Genomic DNA, 19810 nt, shown 5'->3' with positions numbered 1-19810 from the left:
AGCTGGATGATGGTGCGAGGTTTGTTGTGATACACCCTACTTTTGATATAACCCCATAGGAATTAATCAACTGCAGTCAGATCAGGAGATCTTGACGGCCAGGCAGTGTCTCCAAATCGTGAAATTATTCATCCTGGAAAGATGTTTCGCAGACAGTTCATGAACCATGAGCAGTGTACGCTGATTACTTCCTATGGGGTTATCTCAAAAGTAGGGTGTATCGAACAAGCCTTGCACCATCATCCAGCTGAAACGAAACATAAGGAACGAAATTAGTGTCATCGAACCTGTTTTGCTGAGGCGAGTTATGTAGAACTTTCATAGCAGATTCCAGGAATGTATTTGTTGCCGTGGAGGCTACTTACGGAATGTAGGCATTAATAAATTGCATTGTACTAGATTACTTCCAGTATATGTGTTTTCTTCTAATTCGTCCTGAGTGTCACACAACATGGCTATAAAAACTTTCATATTCCACTGACGCACCCTATATATAGTCAACAATACTATTTAATCACTCTCCAGCATGTGCGCTATATAATTTGATATGTAAAGTTTATTACGCAAAGAGATGGAGTATATTTTTCAATAAAATTTACTTCATTCTTCCTATCGAAGTAAGAAATACTCGGGTACCTACAACAAAACCCATGGTTAAAAACAAATCATAGTCTGCCTTTCACAAATAAATTTTATCAAAAGATATGAAATGTGTATTGAAGGAGGTAATCAACAGTTCCAGCGTTTATTATAAGATAAATCAATAAATTACCACATCTGTAATGTGAAAGTGTCTAGATTTTATTGTCGAAAGTTAACGCGCTGAATCGCCATTACTCAGACTGTTAGTGCTTTGCAATTTAACTTAAGAGTAACACTTCTAAAACCACATTTATAATAATGACCCTTACTGTTACACTATCAGGCATTTGTAATATTCAAATGTCTTTATTTCCATTCATACGTCATAAACTTGAAATTAGTCCCTCTATTCCGCTACACAGTCACTAAAAATCGCATTCTTGTTAAAAACAAGCAAATTTCTCATCTTAATCTGTTCCTCACCGCAGTGAGATCTGTCCCTGGCAGAACCTTCAGTACTACCCGTTGTCGCCATCCCGGCTGCAGCGAGACTGAAACACTTGGCCACGTACTGGGGTTCTGTAAGAAGGGAGAGCTACTGCGTAACAACAGACACCATCGTGCCCGTACAGCAATTGCCAACCTGCTAAGAAACAGATGGGAAGATTCATTGTGTGTCTGAAGATAGTTCTCATAGAAGAGTCGATATAATTGCCATCAATAGAGGAACCCAGAAAGCGATGGTCTTAGACCCTACGATTTGCTTTGAACGAGACACGAATCAAGCACTGCAGATAAATGATGACAAGCGAGCTAAATATGTACCTTGTTCTTTCATACCTCAGTGAAAAATATGACATTTCGCTTTACAACTAGAATGTTGAAGGCTTACTATTTGGAGCGAGGGGTTGTTTACCAAAATTTACATGTAGGCCTAATATTCTTAAATCCTTTAAAATTCCCTTTTATGAGGTTCAGAAGGTTGTAATGGAAATTATGAAGCCCACTCTTCAAATTTTACACTATCATCATGTTAACACGTAAATATTTGTTTTAATGTACAAATCGAATCATTATTTTGCTCGTTTCATTTCCCTTTATCTTTTATATTTTGTTAATTCCGGATCCCAGTGGCCAACCTCACTTGAGGACGGATGATTTGAAATCTTAGTAGTATAATTCTATTCACTTAGAATTGTCATACATATGGAAGATAACTACAAGCTTCAATACTATTATGATATATTTATTTCTCAGCTATCCGTCCTTCCTCATCTTGTTTTCTGGTGGTTTCCAGCTAATCCCGTTAGCAACTCTCATCTTTCATCCGTAATATTGTAACGGACTTCAAGTTTCACACAACTCCACACAGTTAATCTTTGGAACTCTTTTTTTTTTTCTTTTTTTAACGTAGCTCATATATACTAGAGAATCTTCCGTGATGGTTTATAGCAGTTTTTGTGTACCTTGCAGGCAGGAAGAGGGAGTGCGTAGGGCGTGGGTGGACGTAGCAGGTCAACCGTTGGAAAGCGAGCCGGCGAGTCTATTTTTTATCTCGTATGTTATCACTTGTAGCGATAGAACATGTTTCTTTTTGCGGAAGAAGCGTTAACAAGATTGAAAACTTCAGCAAGAAAACTTCGATAAACCGAAGTGAAAGACAAGGGTAGCCAACTAACCCGCAGTACTTCCCCAAGTTCTATGTAAACAAGTGAGTGTATATAGACTAAATTTATAAATGCGTTTAAATAAATATAATTTATTATTTTTACTTCATGAAAATATAGAAATGATGCCAAATTATCAGATTTTAAACCGAAGGTTTCTTTATTCAGAAGTCGCCCTTTCTTAGCGGGTGCGCGCTTATTCATCATTGTTCCTTAGCGGTAATTATCCGATGCAACCAGCAACATATCATTTTATTCATTATTGGAAAAAATAATACTCACTTACTTATAGATTTTAAGGAAGCCGGAGGTTCACTGCCCTCCCTCACATAAGCCCGTCATCGGTCCCTAACCTGAGCAAGATTAATCCAGTCTCTATCATCATATCCCATCTTCCTCAAATCCATTTTAATATTATTCTCCCACCTACATCTCGGCCTCCTCAAAGGTCTTATTCCTTCCGCCCTTCCAATTAACACGATATATGCGTTTCTAGATTCGCTCATTCGTGCTACATGCCCTGCCCATCTCAAACGTCTGGATTTAATACATATTCCTAATTATGTCAGGTGAAGAATAAAATGCATGCAGTTCTCCATTCTCCTGTACCTTCATCCCTCTTACCACCAAATATTTTCCTAAGGACCTTATTCTCAAACACCGTTAACCTCTGTTCCTCTCTCAAAGTGAGAGTCCAAGTTCTATAACAATACAGAAGAACTGGTAATATAATTGTTTTATAAATTCTAACTTTCAGCTTTTTTAGAGCAGACTGGATGATTAAAGCTTTTCAACCGAATAATAACAGGCATTCTGCGTTTAATTTCCTCCCGTGTATCATTTATATTTGTTACTGTTGCTCTAAGATATTTGAATTTTTCCACGTCTTCAAAGGATAAATTTCCAATCTTTGTTTTTCCATTTCGTACAATATTCTGGTCACGAGACATAATCATAAACTTTCTCTTTTCGGGATTTGGAATGGAATGAAATGGAATTTAAGTGAGGGGGGCACGGATGGCCCAGCACTGCGACCTGTTGAGATCTATTGCGCTAACTCTCGATATCGAATGAGTTGCGTGCCATAGATCCCCTACGCGCACCAACCCAACCACATGACTCCCTGACGACCGGTCCATACAGCCAACAGAAATCCATATACCATTCCTGCTTCGGCAACTTCCCCCAAGGCCCCCCTGTCGGTCCGAGGCGAAACTCCTCCCCCGAGTAGGTCCGTCTCGGGTGCTCGTTGCAGAAGCCATACAACGTCGCTTAGCTACATTCCACGGAGGCCGGTCGAGAGAGCCAGTAGTTCCGGGAGGCCGCCTGTAGAGTGATCTGAAAAACCAGAAACGGGATGATGAGGAAAGGATGATGGGGGAGGAAAGGAAGTGGCGAAGATTAGTGGGGTTCCAATCGCCTGATAAAGTTACCTGGCATTCATCCATAGGAGTGAGGGAAAAACCCCGAAAAAACCTCACCCAGGCAACTCGTCCTAACCGGGAAACGAACACGGGACTGCTGGGTTCGGAGTTAGACTCGCTAACCCCTCAGCAACAATGGTGGATCTTTTCGGGATTTACTTCCAAACCTATCTCTTTACTCTCAAGTAAAATTCCCGTGTTTTCCTTAATACTTTGTGGATTTTCCCCTAACATAGTCACCCATTCAATTCCAAAGCCTCTCTGTTATCCTGAACTTTCCTAATGTCATATTCTAGAGATTGGAAAAATAATAAATAATAATAACAATAAATAAGCAGAAGAAGAAATTATAGGGTTCACAGTGTAACTGAAGGTACCGTATTGAAAAGATTCCAGCATACTTTTCTGTTATATTCCAGTTATGTTTTATGATAATCGTCTTCTTCTGCCTTATGATCATGCTATGCATTATGTTACTTAAGCAAGAGAATGTAGATACTAAACTAAACCATGTGACTATAAAAACAAATGAATATATTTGTAAAATTCCACCTACGTGTCCATTTAAAAAACAGGAAGTCCATCTAGAAGACTAGCATAGTATCTAGCTATAATTTCACATTTTGCTTCATCCTAAGATTCTTAAACATTAGCGATATTAAAAAACAAAACACTGTGCTCATAAAAGTAAAACGGGGAGGCTGGAGTCCAAAACAAATTTCCAAGAAGGTATAGAATGGAGAAAAACGCTCATAGGAACACATTTTCCATTACTGCAAACGATAAAGCCCTTTTAGCTGTTATTTCGAGAAAAGTAGGTCGAATGCTTCAAACACCTGATCCTTCTGTAGTGTAGAATTCACTGATATTTAAAAATCGTTATACACTGCAACGTGAGGCATCCACAAGTAATGGCTTTAAGGTGTGCAGTACTTGTTTGATATGTTGGAAAATACGACTGTGTGTAAACATAATACTTCCATTTGCACGAACCGGGGTAATGACCATATCATATAGCGGAGAAAAACTAGACAATAAACAAGAAGCTCTTACCAATGAAAATGAATTTGGAATATAAAAACCAAATATAAAATGTTCCCCTTTTACACAATTGCAGAGGATACGTGAAATAAAATGTTATCTGAATCGAAAACTGGTGGTGCATTTGCATATTTTATTGCATTACACTCAATATTTATATTGTTATTTAATTAGCACCACAAAATTCGAGATATCTACATGATTTTTTACGAGATATGGAAACAGATATTCATATGTTTTATCGATATTTATTGATATTTGTCGATATTATCTTAATGGATTGCCAATGTGATGCTGATAAGCGATTTAATATTTTGTTTCCCACGCATTACTGTCCACTTGTAAAGTAATTATGAAAGTTATAGTAGTTCTACTTGAGAGAGTGGAAAAAACAAACAAATAAGTTGCTGTTATACTTCATTTTTCATACAGAAGAAAACTACTTGCCAGAGGCCTTAAAGCGGTCGGACTAGCAGGCCAATACTTGTTGGGCCATCTTGTACATTACATTAACATTTCATCTAAATATTGTAAAAAATTGAAGAGTAAAGGGGAAAAACTTGATAAATCACGTTTTAGAGTTTTTATAGGAGAGCCAGTTAAAAGTTTCAAGACCCATTATATTGTATTGTCTTTGGGTTATAATTCTTAAAATTTCTTTGAATTAATGAGGTTGTTATTCTCTACAGTGAAACTACACAAATCTACATTAACTGAACTATTACATGACATATAAAACAGAAAATCGATAATTTTGGACTCATCACGTTTCTTCCCTGTGCCATTCACTTGCAAATCATCAGTTTTTTTTTTAACATTCGGTTCCTTTTCAAATTACAGAACTTGATCGATACTCATGTTAACAGTTAATTACGTGATTAAAAAATTGTGGTACCTTAACTCAAGGGTTTTCAACCGGTGTGTCGCGAAATTTTGTAATTGAAAAATAAATTTTATGCCATCCAGAAAGTCTCTTTGGAACGCATTGTTATTTACAACGAAGTTTTTGATATGGTACATTTAATTTTCAGCAGACATTACCAATGAAACGTGACCGTCAACAATGCTCTGTTTAATTTTTCTGCCTTACGATAATTCGAATGAAAGTGAACACCTGCAACAATGCTTAGTAATTCGTTTATTCTTCCCACTTAGTAATAAACAGAGTTTAGAATCGTCAGAACATATTCGTCAGTTTCAGTATATACTGTATTAAAATACGTGTGAGCGGGTGATAGCGCGACTATTTTATCAAAAGTGCTTCATTTAGATTTCATCATGGACACATTTTTAATTAGAAAAATACAATCTGAATGAAGTTATGTGTTAGATGGCAGCAATGCTAATGTAAATAATGCGAGCGAAAATTCCCTTTAGAGTTCACAAAAACGTACTGCGTTTCGTAAAAAAAGTGATGAATACTTGCAGTATGGTTTTACGTGGAGTGGAGATGAATATAAACAAAATCCAGAGTGTCTTACATGCGGAAATGTTTGTCAAATCAATCGATGACACCAAATAAACTAAAAAAGATGTTTAGAACTGCCGATTTCAACGTCACATTTGTGTGAATCAGCATTTTCTATCATGAACAGACTGCTGCATCTTCAAGATGATTTACGTGTTGGTCTGTCAACCATAAGGCCACGTATAGAAAAACTCTGTGCAACCCGCCAAGCACAGACTTCACATTAATTTAAATAGGTGATTTTTTAAAAAACGATAATGGAAATCTTTTATCGGACATCCAGCATAGTTATTTTCGGATTTTTATAGATCTTCAGAGAAAAAGCACTGGTTATTATTATTATTGTTATTATTATTATTATTATTATTATTATTATTATTATTATTATTATTATTATTAAAAACAAATACGTGTGTCGCGATATCGTGGGCGTTTAGTAAAGTGTATCGTCAGTCATAAAAGATTGGGAACTACTGAACTGATAAAATCGATGTAACGATTTTACACCACCGCCTTTTTATAAACACTTTCTAGAAAAAATGGTTTAAATGCAGTACAGAAGAATGCTATTGAGAATATTGAAAACATACAATTTTTACTATCAAAACAGGCTGATCCGTCTACTCTATGTTAAAGTGCAGATTTTTCAACGTATGCTGGAGTTAACAACTCTCAATTTGAATTTGGCGAGAAGCGAGAATTCAACAAGAGTGTCTGAAGGGTCTTCACTGAGACTATTAAACCCAGCGTCCCCTCCATTCACTCAGCCCCAAAATCCTGTTTAATCAGCTTCGTTTAATATTACGAAACGCTCTAATTGTTGTGACACCAATGGCACAAACATCCACCGCGTTGTCATGGCGATAAAACCCGATCGGAATGATATGCAATTTTATTGTATTTTTTTTTTACTCCAATGGCTGTAATTAATTTGGGTGGTATGTAGGATACAAGCAGAAATAGGTACCGGGGAATACTGTCATACAGGAAACGAGAAGGGAAGGGGGAGATGGTTGCACAGTGAATGACGCATGCAATCAACCGACAACACGGTCACAGGTCAACATCGATGACATGATGGCTTTGTCCGATTTCAAAGCACAAGGTGGTTCGTAACAAAACCACCCATAATTCTACAGCTAACAATGCAGAGCGTGATAAGGATGAAGAAAATAATATATTGGTTCACACTTCACAGCATAGGTGGAGTAATAAGGGGACATGGGTGGCTCTGGCCCCCAAACTTCTCTGAATTCTTTTTTTTTTTTTTCTTTTAACGTTGGAAAATATTGAATTCAAAAGATTTTTCTTGTTTTTTATGATTAAGTTTTTGTACTTAAATTGGCGAATTAATGTCTTCAGATCTTGTGTCTGGACTATAATATTTATTTTAAATTTCTGAATGTACAAGAATTTCTGTATATTATTTGAGGAATGGAAGCACTGTAATGTTTCTTTTCTAACAGCCAATACTCATGTGTAAGAAGTCTGCAGATGTTCACGCCACCACTTGGAGAAATATGAATAACATACTCCAGAACAATCCAGGAAAAAGAAAAGTAAACTTATAGACAAGAGATTAAGTAAAACAATGAGAATTGACATATTTTCATATGATATCTCTAGGAACGTAAGCTTCAGATAATGTTTCTGTTAGCATTGTTACATACATAGTGTTATTGATGTATACACGTGTTTGTGAATGAGAGAAAAAAATAGGAAGATTGTTTTAAGTTATACTTCTTAGCAGTCTGTTGAAACAGAGCTGTGTCCATCTCATTTAATCGTCTAATATTTTGTGGATTCAATGTGTTCCTCTTTAAACAATTTAGTATATTAAACAAAGACTGTTTATTCCATTTCTTTTTCATCACTCTTTGTTTGTTTTATAGAAACTTTCTTTATTTGATAATGCAGAGAGAGACAGGGGGAAAGGTAGATGTTGTGAGGAGTGATAATATTGGTGATTCTGAACAAAAAAGATTATAATGTATGAACATACTGTACACTGTTCTTAACAGTATCTGACATATAGCTGTTTGAAAATCAAAGGCGTCAGTCTCATGTCCTTCATCAGAACTCATATGCGAACGTAACCAAAACAACATTAGGTTGTAATAGAATCAATGAAACATTCCTGGGCGTTGGCTCGGTCGCGGTGGAGTCATTTCTTAGCCACCGAGGTCACCCGATCTTGCTCAATTAGATTACTGTGTGTGGGATTGGCTTAAGAGCGAAGTCTACAACCGCAAAGTGGAAACAAAGGAGGAAATTCTCGCTCGCATTTCACATGCTTGTGCTCAAGTAAATGAATGTCCGAATCCGCTCAGATCAGCAACACAGCAAGTGTCCACAAGAGCTGCAAAATGTATTGAAGTTCTAAATTCTAAATTATGGTTTATTTAATGACGCTCGCAACTGCAAAGGTTATATCAGCATCGCCGGTGTGCCGGAATTTTGTCCCGCAGGAGTACTTTTACATGCCAGTAAATCTACTGACATGAGCCTGTCGTATTTAAACACAATTAAATGCCGTTGATTTTTTTTATTCTATTGCGTTATTTTACGACGCTGTATCAACATCTAGGTTATTTAGCGTCTGAATGATAAGAAGGTGATAATGCCGGTGAAATGAGTCCGGGGTCCAGCACCGAAAGTTACCCAGCATTTGCTTGTATTGGGTTGAGGGAAAACCCCGGAAAAACCTCAACCAGGTAACTTGCCCCGACCGGGATTCGAACCCGGGCCACCTGGTTTCGCAGTCAGACGCGCTGACCGTTACTCCACAGGTGTGCACAAATGCCGTCGACCTGGGCCGGGATTGAACCTGCAACCTCGAACACAGGCCGGCACTGTAACAACTACGCTACCCAGGCCGACGTATTGAAATTGACGGTGGACTTTTTGAACATGTTCTCTTAAAAAAAAGTAAAGAATTAAACAGAACATAAGGAACAATGTTTTAATTTACTATCACCTGCACTTTTCCCGTTCCTCATTGTTTCAATTAGCTTTCTACGAAACCGTTAATAAGAGGACATAATGTTCATATAAACTTTTTGTTCAGAATCACCAATATTATCATCCCTCAAACAATGTACCTTCCCCCTGACTCATCCTGTACATTCACGTTCCTAAAGTTTTTCTTGATATTTCGCTCCAGTTGGTGTCAATAATTAATTAACAGAATGCTGTTATTGAATACTCTTTGATATCTATGCATATTATACTGTTTGACAAATGCAAGAGTTTCCAAACAAATTTAACAGTCAATGTCATTAGCAGCACAAATTTATGTCAAGAGAATTTTTCCACACGTTCACAGGGACTGTTTTGAATTATGCCAGTGGCAAGTTATCTGTTGATTTATAATAATCCGATAATAGTCACGGATTAAAATATGAATTATATTATAAATCCTGAAAAGGTGGGAGTAGTATGACAATGCTACTGGAGTTAATTACATGAAGAACTGTCAGTTCCAGATAAACAACAGTCACGTATGTATAATTCAAATAAATATGCATTCAATTATATACAAATGTAATGCATTTGATTTTGATACCTGGCGACTTAAACGTCAGAATCGACTCCAAGTATTTCCATGGTTACTTCTGACAAGATAAGGTGTTGTTGATTACCATTTTTTGTAGATTTCTTCACAAACGATTGGCTTATTATTAATTATATATGATGGCTGGCCTGATATCGCACTCGGCAAAGATTCTTCTGCGAATATTGAATCGATGTTTATATTCTAAGATGGAAGAATAGGTGAAAGAAGAGCAGTTTGGCTTCAGGAAGGAAAAAAGTACGAGAGATGCAATGGACTGCTACGAACAATAGTCGAAAGATACTTAGAGAAGAATAAAGAAGCGTATGTAATATTTGTGAACCTAGAAAAGGCTTTTGACAAAGTGGATTCGAAAAAAACTCATGGAGATCCCAAAGAAAATAGACGTGGATTGGAAAGAGAGAAGGTTGTTCAGTAATCTTTATAATGAAACAACTAGTCAAATTCAGGATAGGAGAAGAAATGTCAAAAGGAAGCGAAGTAGGGAGAAGTACGTAAAGGATGCCTTTTATCATCTACCCTGTTCAACATCTACTTGGAGGATTTAGTGAAGAACTGTTTTCAGAACATGGGAGGAGCGATAGTAGGATGAAGAATGATAAAGTGCATAAGATTTGCTGCTGCTATGGCATTGTTAGCAGAAGAGGAGACGATACTAAGGGATATGCTACTGGAGCTAAATGACAGCTGTGTGCAGTATGGGATGAAGATAAATGCAAATAAGACGAAGATCACGGTCATAGGAAGAAAAATAAAGAAGGTAAACTTGAGAATTCTAAATGAGATAGCAGAGCAAGTGGACAGCTTCATAAACTTAGGGTGTACCATAAGCAGCAACATGAGCTGCTGTCAGGAAGTCAAAAGGAGAACGCAGATATTGTGAACACGCTGTAGTATGTGGGCAAGAACAGTATTTAGAAGATCGCAATAATCGAATAATGATACAATTAAAAAAAGTAAAACTCAATCAACAGTAGAAAAAAAAAACTTTATATCTTCTGAAACAGAATACAACCAATGCTTTTAGTATGTTTACTATGACAAGAGTCTAACAAGTAAATTCGAGCAATTGAACTCTGGTGAGCTGGCAATCTGGCCACGGCTATGGCAAGTATCATCTACATAGGCTAATTCACACGGGGATAGTTTACAGGAGTCAAGTGCTTGGAGCAAGTCGACTTTCCTTCAACTTTCCCCGTGTGATATGGTCGAGACAGTCAAGTTGTGACTTGGCGGTCAAGCAGAATTTGAGTTGACGACCCGTCAACTTTTGTGTCCACTTTCCCGTCACGTGACCAACTTGACTCCACCACTTCCCGCGTGTGAATGCGAACTTGTAGCAACTTGGCAAGTAGAAAGTTTGTAGTTTTAGGCCTATTGTCGAAGTAAATTAATAATTATTAATAATGAGCACCCCTAAGTGGAATTCCAACGATATCATAAAGCTTTTGGAAGTGTATGAGAAGTATGAACTTGTATGGAATATACGTGACAAAGAATGCCTCAATAAAAACAAGCGGGAATTATTATTCCAGAAACTAGTCAGTGAACACATGGAACAAGGTTTCGAAAACATAGACGTAGAAGTGGTTTGAAAAAAAGTTAAAAACCCTTAAAACAGGACTCATTCTGAGAAGTTCCCTGTATTCTGCAGGACCTTCTTCAGCTAATTCTTTCAACAAGGTATTAGATGCACCGTGCATAATTCTTCTACGAATCCATTTCTTAATCCATGTTCTCCTTTCTTTTTTTTTTTCAAGAATATTTTGTAATTCATACAATAACAAGGCGCCAATTAGCTGCACACACGCTTGAATATGTGCTGGTGGCATCTTCAGTTTCACCAAACTAAAAATGCCAGTTCACTATTGATTTTTATTAATTATAACAGAATACAAGAATTCAAACACCACTAAGAATACAACACATTCAGCGCGCGCTGTTTTTCAAGCATGGTTTCAAGTTTAATATCTCCGTGTGATCACAAATATAGCGTCAAGTTTAGAGGCTTCGAGCACTTGACTCCTATAAACTATCCCCGTGTGACTCGGGTTTATGGCTCACTTTGACATACCTGGACTAGACGAAAATTAAAAGGCTTTTGACGCTATGACGAGGGTTCAATTCCTGTTAGGGAACGAACGTTTGTCCTCTGTCAACTTTAATACCCGAGTCACGTCGACGGACAGATATGAGCATGCACATGGATGAGCAACTCGTGCTCACAAGTGCTAAAAAACCTTGAAAGAGAGAAAGACAGACGGAGCCAGCCGCAGTAGTTACGAGTTATTTGTAGTTTCGCTGCAAAGGCAGTTCATTGCCACATTGCGCTCTGGCGGCTCATGCAGGTGGTGGTGATATCTATTCCATGATTTGAATTTCAGACTGACGCATGGTACGATAATTATAGTAATTTTAGACAGACTGTACCTAAACACACATAACAAAGTTATATTATTTCCTAAGCTTCGTAAATTAGTACTAGAAACACAAACTCAATACAACCTTTTCAAGATACAACAAATATAGCTGCAACACTTATTTATTATTACACTATTTGTTAATATTTCTTATTATAGGTCATATTTGAAACATAGAACGCGAGACTTTACAAGTGTTTATACATTAAAGAATATTCCTATGTTCTCAGAAAGGTAACAGTCTATATTCGCAAACAATCACAAATTCAAGGAAGGAGGCTACTACAATTTGGAATTTCTCTTTCGAGAATCTTTCCTTCCCCACTCTGTCCTAGGGTAGTGATCGACATGACTTACATTATATAAAACAGTCGTAAGACCAATTGTGCTTTATGGCAGTGAAACTTGGACTCTGTCGAAGAAAATGGAACAACAACTGATGACATGGGAAAGGAAAATTCTAAGGAAAATCTATGGTCCTAAATATGAGAATGGGCACTGGAGGATTAGATATAATACAGAACTGAAAACTCAATATAACTCTCCAGATATTGTTGCTGAAATCAAAGCCCGTAGGTTGGAATGGTTAGGACATGTAATCAGGATGAATGATCAGAGAATACCAAAAAAGATTCTAAACACAAAACCAGAAGGCAGGCGCAATATTGGCAGACAGAAACTAAGATGGTTGGATGGAGTGGAGGAAGATTTAAGGACTCTAGGCATGAGAAGATGGAGGCAGAAGGCTCTGGTTGGACAGGAATGGACCAAGATCCTAAGGGAGGTCAAGGCTAGACTACAAGGGCCATAGTGCCAAAGAAGAAGAAGTGATCGACATGATTTTTGTCGTCACGCTCTCCCTAGCTGAAGAGGCGAATTGAAGCCGGAACAGAGAAAAGCGCAAAACAATATTGAGTTTATACTCACAATTTTACAAGTTTGTGTTTTTCACGGGTCATTGCCAAAGGTTGATTCCTTTGACTGCTTTGGATTTGTGTCCTTTGCAGTCTTTGGTTTTACCAAAGGCTTTTATCCTGTTTAACACAAAATGGGTTTGTTTTTGTCCCCAGTTTGAAATTCCAAATTGTAGAATTTGATATACCTCACAAATGCTGATTTGATTTTTGACTTACTTCTTTTGGCTTCGCAAATGTCAAGGAAGTAATTTTTTGCATGTCACGGCAAATGAAATAAACTTACTCCTGAGGTCTTTCTGTACATTGAGAGCTTTTACACTTCTTTCTTGTATGAAACTCTGCCTCAAGCACATACAGTATACGTTTATGGAAACAAAGAATATATTTGGAAATTCTGACATAGGCAGCATTACGAACAGTTCGATTCCTGATTTCGCTGGAATCTAAGTGGCGTGCTGTTCTGTAGATTTATCAATTCAAGTTATAAACTTTCAGGATCTTATATCGGCTGTAAGCCAAAAGGATTTCAGAAAAATCTCGATTTGTTGTCAATTGTCACTGTTTCTCCAAACTTACCAGTGAATTCTCCTGTAGGTCTTGAAATAGGGTCTTATATTTAATGAGAAGTTTTCTTATCACTCTTCAAGATAGTTTATAGTCAAAGCAAGTGAAGTTATCTATGTTCTACAGGATACTGAGGCATTTCAAATTTATCCATAAATGCTCTTAGTTAGTCGATCATATGTCGTGCAATTCTGTAACTCGCATACATAACGTGCTAACGATATTTGATATCAGTCTCACCTTGTTGATATCCCATTTTTACCTTTAGCTGTTCTAAAGCAGATCTAGAAAGTATTTCTTTACTAAAACCTTCACTGTGTTTATTTGTAACATAAAATGTCATGCGTAAGAAAATGTAATAGAACATAATACAAGCTTTACCTCCCTTCTTAATAAAAAATCTTTCTCTTTCGACTCACACTAAAGGGAAATGATCTGGGGATTTTATTGTTTTTCACTTAAAACGAGCCGCCACTTACTGCAGATGCGAACGAACTTGCGCCTTGCAAGAACCGCATACAGACTACAGCTAATACAGAGTCCGTTCTACCTGCACTGAGGTTGTGTTGACACTTTGAGAGCACGAGTTGCCCACCCATGAGCATGCATAATCCATTTCCGAACGCCCTGTACGAAAATTCACCTAACAATGCGGTTGCAAAGACCACGATTGGACTGGCGGTGATTTCTCTCGCATGGTGGAATATCGTCATTCGTGGCTAAACGTACAACAAACACAGCTAAACATCGGCCAGATGACATGTCAACATGTACTTGCCTCCAGCTGCCTACTTCGACGGGAAATGTGGGAGTTTCAACGTCATGAAATACATTTTGCGTAAATATGAAATATGTGTAGTTGGGTAATATCCTTCTTTTTCATTATGCGAAGCATAAAAACAAAACACTGTGAAGCTGCTTAAAATATATTTTTCGAAATTCCAACGAAAATGTGTATAACATTCCAAATAATGAACTGAGTTTGGACGAATGAATGGTAAGCGTTTATGCTTATAGTTTTGTAATTATACATGATAATAAAGAAAAACTTATATTAAATGTGATTGTAATTTTATTTAGAGAGTTATGCTGCTTTGTTTTTGTTACTATTAGCCTAATGGAATTGAAATTCGAAGGCTTCTGAAATTAAAGACCGGTAAAGTAAAATAGTGTCATAAAGTTATACTTTCCGAATTGATTTTTATCTACAGCAATTCCACTATAGGTTTTGATTTATCCGGGGAATATCAAAACTCGAGTGAGATTTAATTGACTATTACACGATTAGAAGAGTGTTAGTTGGGAGGACGGAGAGAAAAAGTCCTTTGGGGAGGACGAGTGTTAGTTGGGAGGCCGGAGGGAAAAAGAACTTTGGGGGAGGCCGAGACGTAGATGAGAGGATAATATTAAAATGGATTTGAGGGAGGTGGGATGTGATGGTAGAGATTGGATTAATCTTTCTCAGGATAGGGACCGATGGCGGTCTTATGTGAGGGCTGCAATGAACCTCCGGGTTCCTTAAAAACCATTTGTAAGTAAGTATTACACGATTAGATGAAAGTGTATAAAGATTAGAATAAATAAAGTACTCTAATACAATAAAATATTGATTTACTAAAATACTAAACTGTCTTGAAAATGCATTATTGTAGCATCTCATCATTACAAATATTCCGCTAGATGACAGTAGTGTGTTCTCTTGTTACCAGTTGTGCCCACTATAGAATCTTCATTGAACTCTATGGAAGATTACTAATCATGAAAACTTTGTTGATTCAGTTTAATTTTTATTAAAATAGTCGCATTCCACTTCAATTATCAATATACCTACTGTATATTAAACAATCTATGATACGTTACTATCCGTAATATCATACGGCAGAAGCTATAACATAACTTAAATAATATAAAAAAGGTAAATGATAGAAGTGTTTTTAATAGGTACAATTATTTAAAGTATAATGTTGGCAAACACAGAAACAAATGCTGGGGATGTGATAAAAGAAAACAAATGCTAGGGAGGGTGATAAAAATAAGGATAAACCGCCATGAATGGTTGAAACACGCCTTTCGTATAACGTAATAAAAATGTAATAGTCAACGTAAACTAGTCAAATACGACATAGTATGAAAGAATTAATATTAGCTCAATTTATTCAAAGTGAATTTTTTCTTGCATATTTTCAGCTTATAGCTAGGAAGTTAATGAATTACACTTTTGTGATTTGGATCGTTTAGTAACTTTTGTAATTAATTGCAGCGGATATACCATACTATTTTATTGATGGTGGATGTGGCCAATCACATAACATGCATTGTGCACTGGCTTGAAAGCTTTATGCAGGCAAAAGATTAGTAATGGATGTTCGTGAATATTCGAATAACCAAGGCTTAAACCACCACAAAGAGGTTGAACATCGAGTTTCTATCTGAAATATTAGCTACCGATACTGTGAAACTATTCCAATCGTTTTAAACTGATGGGATGGGGACGAGAAGGCGGATGAGGACGAGAGAGAAGAGAAGACGGATGAGGGCGGGAGGGAGAAGGCGGATGAGGACGAGAGAGAAGAGAAGACGGATGAGGACGGGAGGGAGAAGGCGGATGAGGACGAGAGAGAAGAGAAGGTGGATGAGGACGGAAGGGAGAAGGCGGATGAGGACGAGAGAGAAGAGAAGGTGGATGAGGACGGAAGGGAGAAGGCGGATGAGGATGAGAGAGAGGAGAAGACGGATGAGGACGGGAGGGAGGAGGCGGATGAGGACGGGAGAAGGCGGATGAGGACTGGAGAAGGCGGATGAGGACGAGAGAGAAGAGAAGGTGGATGAGGACGGAAGGGAGAAAGCGGATGAGGATGAGAGAGAGGAGAAGACGAATGAGGACGGGAGGGAGGAGAAGACGGATGAGGACGGAAGGGAGAAGGCGAATGAGGACGAGAGAGAAGAGAAGGTGGATGAGGACGGAAGGGAGAAGGCGGATGAGGATGAGAGAGAGGAGAAGACGGATGAGGACGGGAGGGAGGAGAAGACGGATGAGGACGGAAGGGAGAAGGCGGATGAGGACGAGAGAAGGCGGATGAGGACGGGAGAAGGCGGATGAGGACGAGAGAGAAGAGAAGGTGGATGAGGACGGAAGGGAGAAGGCGGATGAGGATGAGAGAGAGGAGAAGACGAATGAGGACGGGAGGGAGGAGAAGACGGATGAGGACGGAAGGGAGAAGGCGGATGAGGACGAAAGAGAAGAGAAGGTGGATGAGTACGGAAGGGAGAAGGCGGATGAGGACGAGAGAGAAGAGAAGACGGATGAGGACGAGAGAGAAGAGAAGACGGATGAGGACGGAAGTGAGAAGGCGGATGAGGACGAGAGAGAAGAGGGATGAGAACGGAAGGGAGAAGGCCGATGAGGATGAGAGAGAGGAGAAGACGGATGAGGACGGGAGGGAGGAGAAGACGGATGAGGACGGGAGAAGGCGGATGAGGACGGGAGGTTTGTAAAATGAGGATAATAACGAAAGGAAGGAGAAGACGAAGAACTAGAGAGAGGGAGAATGAGAGAGAAGATGAGGATAAACGAGAGTAAAGTATGAGAGAGGAGAAGAATGAAACGTAGATGGGGAGGGTGAAAAGGAAGGCTGTGGAGAGTGAAGACTGAGGAATACTATGAGAGAAAATAATCTACTTGCTGAAACCGAGATGTACAGGGACATCATTTTATTTTTACTAACATTTCTAATATTAATGTGGCTATACCTTTGGATTAAAGGTTGAGAACCGGAAACACCGTTTGCTACCCCCTTTCACGACTGGAGTTCGATATTGCGTAAAATATAAACACATCACTTTACTAGGTATAGAAGGGAAGAAAAGTAGCTCATCTAATTACCTAAACTAGGAAATATCGTGATTTTGAGTTCGATAATTTTCATTAGGTTTTTGTTTAATCAAAATACAGTACTGTATTAACAACAAAGTGTTTTTACTCACGAACTGAGCTATCCATTCGGACGTATTCATTATGCAGTGTATATTATATTGTCTACAGCACATTAGCGTACAATACAGAGAATGAAGTTAAATTGAAAAATAATCATAATAAAGAGATCTAAACACATTTTTTAAAATGGTGGCCGTTCATTTCGATACAGGCTTCAGTTCTTTTGTGCATATTATCGCACTATAGACTATTGTACCTAATTCCAATTACCAGTTTCGTCCTTCGTACTAGTAACTCACGTTGAAATAATTCTGTGCCTACTCTATAAAAGAGTATCTTACGTACTGTAAATTCAATCTTCACTTCTGCCGATCCGAAAAGATAAAATTACTCAGACATGCTATCTACTGTCCGTCCAAGTAGTTTTGTTGCAGGGTCGTAGAAAGGGAGGAAATCACGTGACAGTTAAGAACGAGGCCCTTTTATTTAAGTTATTTTAAACAGTTGTATAATATTAAGTAGATGTCCAATACCTAACAGAAATTAATGTTTTGAGAAAAGAGCTAAGATAGCCCAGCCACTAGTCTTTACAGTGGAGCGAGCAGAAGCAGGTGGGAGAAATCGGGATGCAACGTAGGCAAACGGGCTACAGTATCTGTGCGAAAATATGATTCAATATTGAAAGCTCTTTCGTCACTGGAAAACGCGAACGTATTTCTGGAACGTACTATACTCACTAACTCAGTATTGTTTACTTTGACTGCTTACGCAGCCTTGGTTCTGTGTGGAAGACGGCTAGAAGTGAGGAAGGGAGTGAAGTATATTAAAAAAACACAGGTACAATAAAAATTGAAGTAAAAATAAAATGATGTCCCTGCATTTTCTCTATAACGAATTGTGATTGAATCTTCTAAGCTTTCTTTTTTTTTTTTTTTTTTTTTAATTCCGTCAGCAAAAAAGAAAAGAAAATCTAATTCTTATTGGGCCAATAGGCCACTCTTGCTTTCAGTTTTTTATCGATCTTCAGATACAGTGTTATGAAATTTTAACAACTTGTTTAATATTTCACAATGTTTTACAATGCCAAATTGCGTGGAACTCTGTTTATCAATTGTCTATTTTAAAAGCGATTAGATAGGAAAGAAGATTGACAGAGACTCGCGCGGACGCTTGCAAAGCTGTAAGCTTACCTGAAAAGATTATTGAACATGGGGAGAGATTTAGACAAAGGGAAAGGGGCTATGAACGAACACACACGCGATGCAATGCTTCACGTCAGTTAACTTTATTTACAAAGATATCTCGTGCAAAACTAATCCTCTCATTAAAGACTGGTAAACGATACGCATGGATTCTCAGACTCAAAATGTGACGTCATTACCTATTCGCTTTACACACTGATGTTAAATTTCTCGTGTTCATTATACAAGATAAGCTCCATTAAGTTTTACATCCCACTTACACATTGGGAAGCTATAAAACTCCGACCTGATACATTTTGAGCCTATGTTTTATTATTAGCTACTAGAAGTACAGGCTTAAACCATTTATAGAGGCAGCATATGCATGATTTTCGATTCTTTAGCACCCAGCTTTATGTAACATTCGCTAGTTTGAAATTTAGTTCAAATAGTTACAAAAATATTCTTCATAATAAGGTATGTTGTAAATACCTAGGAGTGTATTCAAACTCCAAACTTTCTTGGGGAGAGCATGTTTATACTGTACTCCAACTACGAGAAAGTCTCCAGGGAATGAGACGCAACGGGGTAATGCTGTGAATGAATGTTGATGTCATTAGATGTCATAAGGTCACACACGTGGGTACTCGTATCTCTATTGGCTAACTCTCAAAGCACAAACGATAACACTGATATACACATTTTTATACTACCCTAGCTACAAAATTAGATCACGGTTAATTTCCTAGTCTTTTAATCCCTCCATACAGGAAATAACATATGCAGGAGAGCGCATGTTTTTTTTAAATTGACATTATAACGGTATTATCTATCTACTTCGCTCCAATAGATGATGCAATAGTAAGCACATTTCTTTCACGGTTTATCTCCTGGTTGGAAAACAGTAATGTTACGGGGTAAAGCATGCAGGGCACTTCACTTCATTATGAGAGTATTGAAAAAGGCTAGCCCCAAATCGAAATAGCATATCTAAAGGCTCATTCACAATGAAAATTAAACATAACGTAAGCGTTAACT

The 19810-nt window shown here is 37.9% G+C and overlaps 2 protein-coding genes across 3 annotated transcripts in view; both read right to left on the bottom strand.

Moving 5' to 3' along the window:
- rdgA (retinal degeneration A) overlaps positions 1–19810 on the bottom strand; it is a 727627-nt gene that overhangs the window by 510381 nt on the left and 197436 nt on the right. The window lies entirely within an intron of this gene.
- Positions 15544–19810, bottom strand: part of LOC138698913 (uncharacterized) — a 41301-nt gene continuing 37034 nt past the window's right edge. The window contains exon 2 of the mRNA XM_069825109.1: positions 15544–17190. Within this exon, the coding sequence (XP_069681210.1) occupies positions 16099–17190 (1092 nt within the window). The 3' untranslated portion in view covers positions 15544–16098. The remainder of the gene's footprint in view (positions 17191–19810) is intronic.

The sequence above is a fragment of the Periplaneta americana genome, chromosome 4, assembly GCF_040183065.1.
Source record: "Periplaneta americana isolate PAMFEO1 chromosome 4, P.americana_PAMFEO1_priV1, whole genome shotgun sequence".
NCBI lineage: Eukaryota > Metazoa > Arthropoda > Insecta > Blattodea > Blattidae > Periplaneta > Periplaneta americana.
The sequence above is the reverse complement of the archived record's forward strand: the minus strand, read 5'-3'. Positions and strand labels throughout refer to the sequence as shown.